Raw genomic sequence first — 8,253 nt, 5'->3', positions numbered from 1 at the left:
AGAAAAATATCTTTGATTGTTAGGAAAGTAATGCTTAGTTAGATCTCAACTACAGAACATTTTAGTTTTATAAATTATTATGAGTAACATTATCGAATAAAAAACTGTTATTACATTAAACGTATGAAATTTAAAACATGTTTTAAAATATAACAAAATTATAGTACAAAATCAATAATGCAAGGATCAGATGCTTTTTCCAAGTTATCAGCAGGGTTCATTAGAAAAACTATTTTGAGGATCGTCGTAATTCTCAAAAGTTTAAACATAAAAATAACTTTAAGCCAGCAACATAAGGCAGTATAAACAAAACATTGCAGGCTTTTTTTCTTGTGAGATAGTTTATAAAATTGTACTTTTGTTATATAGTAAAGTATAATTTATTTTAAAATTGTTTTATATAAAATTTATTTTTTCAAATATTTTTTATTTGTCACACCAAGATAGGAAACCTTACGTTAAAAGTCTTGAGAAGAAATACTTTCATTGAACTATTTATGAAACAGTATAAATCGAACTACTTCGATTATATTTTTAAGCAGATTGAACACTATGTTATTGTCTTTTGAATTTATTAACAAAATAAAATTATCCAGCAATATTTCTATGATACTATGAGCTTAAACCTCTTTTTGTAAGATTTTTTAGTTTACTAAGTAAACAAGTTGTAGTTCTTTAAATGTTTTTTGATTATCTAATTTATTTTTAGTACTTTATCGTTACAGAATCCTTTTTAACTATTTTTTTTTTCTTTTCAAAATAAAATTATTTTTATTCGTACTATTTCTTGATAAACCTCTAAATTGGGGATGGGAAACGTGTGGCTCGTAGGCGTTACCCCAACAGAAATCTATGGCTTGCACAATTTTTAAGGTTAAAAGCAAATTCTTAAAAAAAAAAATTATAACAAAGTTGTAAAAATGTTCTCATTAAACGATTTTTAGTATACAGTAGTAAATATTAAATGATTATTTCATTATAAATTCTCTTTTATAGAGTGATGTTTAATTTTTATGGCATTTTTTTTGAATTACACGGTCCACTAAAATACTTTCAAATAATTTCAGCTTGCAAAAAATTTTTTTGGTTAAATCTTGACTGAAGACCAAAAAAAGTTGTTCAACCTTAATCTAGATGTTGATAGTTGACTAAAAGCAATATAATAACATTTTTCTTCCGTTTTAGTTTTACTTCGACACTTGTTCTGACTTTTGATATTTTCCTAAAATTTCTCTAAACTGTATGCGTCTTGTTATGTTTAAATTTTAATTTAAATAATAGTATTTATTTTATTTATTATTAATATAACAAATATTATAAGACTTTTTGCTATAAATACTTAATAATAACGTAAAATAAACCACTAAAAAACTGAAAGAATAAGAAATTTAATCGATACAGTTAAAACATAAAACTTTACTTGAAACTACTGTAAAAAACTTGGTAAATAAAACGACACCTAATTTCATTCGGACTAAAAGTGTTTCTAAAAACTTCACGAAATTATGTTTTGGCGGAATATTTACTAATAAAAAAGGAATAGTGGCAGGTTTGCTCGTTTTTGGAAAACTTTAACATATTTGTAATTTTATTGTTTTTTTTTTTACTTTTGATCAACAGTCGAAATTGATTGTATCGGCAGTTTTTTCTTGATTTGCTCTTCTAAAGAGCTGTTAAAACGCTTCCAGGGTCTAAAAAATATTGAAATTTTTTAAACAGTAAAAAAAGTATTTATAACTCTTTTAGTAGACCTAAAACTGTTTTGAAGTTGTAAATGAGTAAAAAGTTTTGTTAAAAATATATTTCAAATCCTTATTTGCAAAATAAAACTTTACAAAAAATTATATACGAACATACTCTATACAGTTTAAAATTTAAGTTTGATAAGTTTTTCAATTATCTAAACAACAATCTACCCTCTTAATTTTATCCAAACTGCCAAAGATATAGAGTAGCACAAAAACACTGCACCTTGAGACAAAACTGTCACCATAAACATTTTTTTTCTACCTTGTTGCTTTTCTTCGTTTTCATTTTCTTTTTCTTCCTTTTTAGGGTCTATTAATATTTACTTTCAATTAAATTTATATAAATAACAGTATTTTTATGTCCTAGTTATTTTTGAGTTAATAATATTTTTTTGATTTAAAATAATTAAAAATATTTAAGGATTTTTTTTCATACAGCTAACGCATACTAAAAATTACTAAAGTTTTTGCCTTCCTCTAATTTTTATTTCATAATTTTATGATGTGTAGTATATTAACATTCATAAAGTTAATAACTTACTTAAAGCACTAGATTTTTACGGTTTGATTTTTTAATATATCAGTCAAAAATTTAGTAGGATTGATAAAAAACTAGTAGATATGATAAGTAATATTTGATATTTATGCTAATACTGCGAAGCGTTGTAAATAGATTTGAAAATTAAATATTTACTTTTATCTTTTATACTTTAAATTAATTTAGTTATAGTTTTGTGAAAACTAAGCTGAATAAACAATCAAACTTGTTATTAGATTTTACATTAATTGTGTACTTTTGTCGTAGAGTTGGTATTATATAAAGTAGTACTAAAGCAATAAACTAATTTTGTACATGTTTACTTGAGTTGAACTATAATCAAAAATAACTTATAAATCACATTATTAAACTTTCAATTTATTGATCGTATAAAGCTAGTGCATTCTTTTTAAGTATACATTTCTACAATTAATAATTCAAAGACGCAGTAAAAAAAACATATGTTTAACTCATACATTTGAAACCTTAATAATTTAAACTAGTAATTTTATGAGAGTTTTACATAAGTTCAGTTTTATTAGATATACTAACCAAAACATTTAGGAAGCGGGCTAGACCATTCATCATCTTCTGTACATTCTGTTTTCTCTTCACCTTCCATTTCAAATCCCTCTTTACAGCTAAACTCGAGCTTTGTTCCTCGATGGTACTTTTGTGTTTCTTCTACGTTAGGAAGTCCTGGATTTTTGCATCCTAACTCTAAAATGTCTCTGATATCATTATTTATTTAAACTAATTTTACGTTGTATGTGAACAATAATTTCATTTAATTATAATCACGATAAACAGTTGAAAATAAAATATTTTAGTAATGCATAACAATAGGCTTTTAACTCTAATAAGAGCAAACTTAAATTTAAATGACACAAAACCTTAAAGACTCTCTGTAAAGTAGTTGTATGTAGTTGTAAACGGAACTAAATAAACAGGTGTTTTATCTGCTTTAATCTGCTAAACTTATTATGATTACAAAAGTTTGATTAGTCTTTTAAAAAACTTGTGGTAATATTTATTATGATTTATTTACTTCTACAGACTTCTATATTTACCTTCAGTACAATTTACTCCAGTAAAAAACTCCTTACATTTGCACTCATACTCAAACTTGGGTAAATCGATGCATTTTCCATCATTTTCACACGGTGATTCTTCGCACAAAGGTGTTTTTTCTGTTATGTTTTTTGTTGAATAAAATATCTTAATCATTTTCTTGCATATGTATTTATTTTATAATGTTAGATACATTACATATTGTTGTAAACTAATTTAGACAATAAAAGTTTAAATTTCAAATTTTAATTTAACACATTTGTTAAATAAAGTTTATATATTTTTATTTATAGTTAAATAGGTTTATTTGTTTTTAAAACCTTTTTATTTCTTTTTTATGCTTTATTGTGTGGAAATAGCTCATTAAGAAACTTTAAAATTTGAAGAAATTGTAGTTTAGTAAGGTCTACATAAATTACAATGTATAAGCTTATTTAAACCTATATGTTTCCTTTTGTCTATAGAGACCTTTTTATTTTTTAAGTCATTTACCTCAATATTGATTAAATAAAACTTTTACAAATGATCTTGGAAAAAAAGATATGTATCTAAACCATTTGTCAATAAGCACTAGAGTTTTGTTTGTTAACACAAAAAATCATATATAATTTAAGGCTTATTTTTGTTGAATTTTACACAGTCTTTAAAAACTGTTTAAAAACTTAATTTGTCAATTTATACTTTTATTGTTTTAAAAACCAGGAATATAGGTTTAAGACTGTTGTTACATTTCTGCTCTTAATTGAATTTTCAAAAGCTATCTGACTCTGGTTTTAGTATACTATTTAGTTTACCTACAATTTTAAACTTGATAAACCATTTTGTTCTTATTTGTTAGCAAAACAAAGTAGTTTTAACAAAAGCTAAGATATTAAATCTCATTAAAAAAGACTTAAATTCAAAATTTTAAAAACATTCAAAATTTTGCAGCTAATTAAGTCTTACAAAAAACAGTATAATTTTTATATAAGGAAGTATATTTACATACAAATTTTTATAAAGAAAAACTTTTTTCTGCTAAATTTTTAAAAAGTTAGAAAATTCAAGATGTAATACATCAAATGTAAAGGCTAGTAAGAAGATATAAGTCCTGCTATACACTTAATAAACTAATATAAATCACGCTACACTAAATGAAACACTTAATAAAGCTTCAAGTATACTTATCAAAAGCTGTAAAACACAACTTACCTTTTTCGCAATTAATTCCGTGGTATTCAAACGGGCAAGTACAGGTGTAATGGTCAAGCATTGACGAATCGTCGCAAACTCCATCATTTTGACATGGATCAGAGTCACATTCTGATATATCGCTTTCACATAGCTTACCCGTATACCTGGTTGGTTTTATACAATTAAAATACTCGTGAGGTATGACTCGATAACCGAAAGGTTTTTTTCTTACACCAAGTCTTTAAACCAAACTTTTTCAGCGCTATTTTTATCGTTCAGTAAACAATATAAAATAAATGAGTATTTAAATCCTTAAAATTTTAAAACTGCATTTTTTGTTCAAACAAGTTTAGTTTCAAGTAGCTAATAAAATAAGAAAGACCCTGGTATGAATTTCTTTACTTTAAATTGAAATTATGCCAAAAAGTTTTTTAACATTTGTTTTTAGATGAAAAGATAATTAATGACATTTACTTATTAAGTTCACTTACCCTGCCTTACACTCACATCTTGCTTTAATGCCATCATCAGTAACGCAATCTCCCTCTTGGCATTTGTTGTTTTTGCATGGGTCAAAATCTATCGTTACTAAAAAAAAAAGTGTTTTATTGTTTCTTTATTAAATGGTTTCTATGCATTTATTAAAAATTAATTATTTTTTTAAACAGCTGCAAGGTAAGATCTTAAAGTTTTAAAGTATACAAAAATTGAAAAAAAGCCAGAAAGATAGTTTAAAGCAGTATTTCTTTAAAAACGTATATATATTCGTATGTGTAACTAGTATCTTTTATTAGTCTACACACAATTACTGATTGTAATTGTATATTTTCATGATAAGCGTTTAATGTTTCTAAAAAATAACTAATTTTCAACATAATATCTTTTCATACAAAATAATGATATTCACAAAAGCATGTATAGTTTTTATGCAATCTATTTTAAACAGCTTTTTTAAATTTTGGAATCTTTCTGGTTTGAACAAGTACAAAAAGTACTTCAACTAACTTTTGTATGCAAGTTTAAATCCTCGGTAGTTTCTTGACCCATCTGTGTGAAATGTTAGTTTGGCTGATCCAAGGCCAACTACAGGGTCTTCTGGCTTTGAGTATCTATTATATTGATTGAAAATTTTAACAATGTGTTGCAGAACTTGAAAGTTTGAAAAAAAAGTAAAACTTTAACTTTGTGCTTTTATAGGGTATAAAAGTCTCTAAGTGGAAAAACAAACTTATAGGGCTCAAACACAAACGGTAACGGGAGTTTACAATATATATGCTTTTATAATTTTGATTTAAATAAAACTTCGATCAGTTATAAGTAAGCAGTCATTCTAAACATATTTAAAAAGCATTTTCTACTTTTTCTTAAAGAACAAAACTCAGTTTGTTTTATGGTAGATGAACTTTTTCTTTATTAGTCGTTAACTTATTTTTAAAGTTTAGTGTTTAGTTGTTTCTTATGAAATTAAAGCCAGGTAGTAGGTTACAACTAATATAATGTTTAAAATTTTTACTACACATTAAATTTATGTAAGTTCTTTAAAAATGCCTTTATAAATTTTTTAACAAGTTTAAATGAATTTCTCATTCATTTTTATATTTAACGTACTGTTTATTGAACGATAAAAAAGCGCTCAAAAAGTTCCTAGTGTACAAAGGAACCTTTCGGTTATCGAGTCTTACACTACTTAAAATTATTATGAACTTATTTTTATTTTGATGTTATTTATAATCAAATAGCTTTTAACTTTAAGCTTAAGTGTTATCGTAAAACAGCTAGGGTATTAAATAAACTTATAATTGCATATGTAGGCTACATTCCTAAAGCATCAATTTTTTTACGACATTTTATAAAGCTCTAGTAGTCATTATAATAAGTTTAAGTCCAGCAACATTGTAAAATGTTTTTAGTTAATTAAATTGTACTAAATTATTATTTTATTTTAATTTAACTTTGAAATAAAAAGAAATATAATTTTTTTAAGTTTGTTGTTTTAAATAAAATAAAACTGAGAAACAAATTTAGAATATATTTATATAAAACATAAACAGTTTTTAAAAGGAATTAAGCTTCTGAAGTTTTTATATAAATGATATAAAAATGAAATTTAATGATTTTTTATTTACTTAATAATGTAAACATAAAACTGTTTTGTATTAATTTTCATACTAACAAAACAAACAAAACTTTTAAAATATTGAATTCTTTGTTACTAGATTAGTTCTTAAATACTAAAGCATTAGATGTTTGATTTATTATTTAGTACATAATCTTGTACTACATTAAACTAAAAACTGTTCTAATTTTTAGAGCAACTTTATAAAATTTTCTAACTTCTTGAATTAAGGAAATTAAATGTTTTCATTATTAAACTTACCCACAAATTCGCTTCTCATCTATTGAATCTATTTCTATTTTTATATAATCAAATTCACAACTTTCGTTTGAGCCACCTACACCGACTTGTATTTTTGTGTCTAAGAATTTCATCTGTATATTTATTTTTGTTTTTTATTTTATTCAAAAAGTATGAATTTCAAAAAGTAAATAAAAGTATAGTTTACGAGAAAAAATCACTAAGGTGTTCTCAGAAAGTTGCATAGTTTTTGAATTATCAGTGTATAAACTCATATAAAACGACTATTTAAGTATTCACTCCGACTAAAGTGTTTTCTTCTCCAGAATATGTCCAAACGCAGTCTAAATTTGGTTCGTAAGTTTTATCCTTCTCGGCTGCCGACCTGGGGTAACCAGGTGAAGTGAGAAACTGCATTTCTCCTGGTACTAACTTACCTCCACAATGTTGTGCTGGTAATATATTATATTTTAAAATCTACTCAGATTAGTCGCATACATAGAATAAAAACAACTAAAAGCTTTTCTAAACATATTAAGTTCATAAAATTACTTTGTTTTACAGTGTTTTTTTTTTTGCTAGTGCACACTGAATATTTAATATCAATACATTTTAGGGAAGGTTTTGATAATTTTTTGAGTAAAAAGGTAGTGCATACTACTAAAAACAAGTTTAATTTCTCTTTGTTAAAATTAAGTTGTAAACGATTAACTTTCTATAACTAAATAGCGTAAAACTTTAATAATAAATACATTAGACAAATAAAATCTTAACATATTTTTTCGACTTAAACTCTCATAAATTAAATGAAATAATTTTTAAAGTCTTCGAAACACTGAAAATTTAATACTTTTAACGGCAATAACAACTTAAAACCGTACAAAAATATACTTATCTATGTATAAATTTATAAAACTCTAAACCACTAACCTGAGCTTGAAATAAAACACAAAATAAAGATAAAAATAAAGTATTCAAATAAATAACCATTCATATTGAACAACTTAAGTATATATATATAACGATAAAACATTTAAAGCTGTTTTAGTTAAGTGATTCATGACTGAATCAGCAAAGAACTTGTTTTATTAAATAACTATAAGTCTTTAAAGTTTCCTTTTTTCTTTTAGTTCAAGCCGTACTGTCGGTACTTTAAAGGCAATTTTCGGATGTGGGCTACTCGATTATATTATTACCAACAAACTTTAAAACCACTTCAACAAATTTAAGTGGTCTTTTTCTGTCCTAACTTTCTTTTTATTTGAAAGTTCGTAAGCACTCTTTAAAATTTTATCACTTTCTTATTTTATTTTGGAATGTCTTAAAATAATCTTTTTATTTATGTAATTTCACTGAAATTTTTACAA

At 24.6% G+C, this 8,253-nt stretch overlaps 1 protein-coding gene across 1 annotated transcript; it reads right to left on the bottom strand.

Annotated features, from left to right (window-relative positions):
* Positions 1–1,372: 1,372 nt before the first annotated feature.
* On the bottom strand, positions 1,373–8,016 carry LOC145844050 (seizure 6-like protein). Its single transcript, XM_082951389.1, has 10 exons — positions 7,817–8,016; positions 7,187–7,338; positions 6,908–7,020; positions 5,536–5,639; positions 5,022–5,118; positions 4,549–4,694; positions 3,357–3,476; positions 2,839–3,006; positions 1,917–2,058; positions 1,373–1,691 (listed from the first exon to the last, which is right to left on the bottom strand). Exons 1-10 carry the CDS (start codon positions 7,917–7,919, stop codon positions 1,604–1,606), a joined length of 1,233 nt encoding a protein of 410 aa, XP_082807515.1. The 5' UTR covers positions 7,920–8,016; the 3' UTR covers positions 1,373–1,603.
* Between the last annotated feature and the right edge of the window lie 237 nt (positions 8,017–8,253).

This window comes from Thalia democratica, chromosome 1, assembly GCF_965202585.1.
Source record: "Thalia democratica chromosome 1, ktThaDemo2.hap1.1, whole genome shotgun sequence".
NCBI classification, from domain to species: domain Eukaryota; kingdom Metazoa; phylum Chordata; class Thaliacea; order Salpida; family Salpidae; genus Thalia; species Thalia democratica.
Note: the sequence above shows the minus strand (reverse complement) of the source record. Positions and strands in the feature narration are given on the sequence as shown.

Excerpts from the sequence above, each read along its gene's own strand:
- LOC145844050 (XM_082951389.1), bottom strand. The coding sequence starts at position 7,919 with ATGTTTTATCGTTATATATATATACTTAAGTTGTTCAATATGAATGGT. Across the intron at positions 5,640-6,907 it reads GATGAGAAGCGAATTTGTGG|ATACTCAAAGCCAGAAGACC; the intron begins GTAAGTTTAATA and ends TCAATATAATAG. Across the intron at positions 3,477-4,548 it reads CGGAATTAATTGCGAAAAAG|AAAAAACACCTTTGTGCGAA; the intron begins GTAAGTTGTGTT and ends AAAACATAACAG.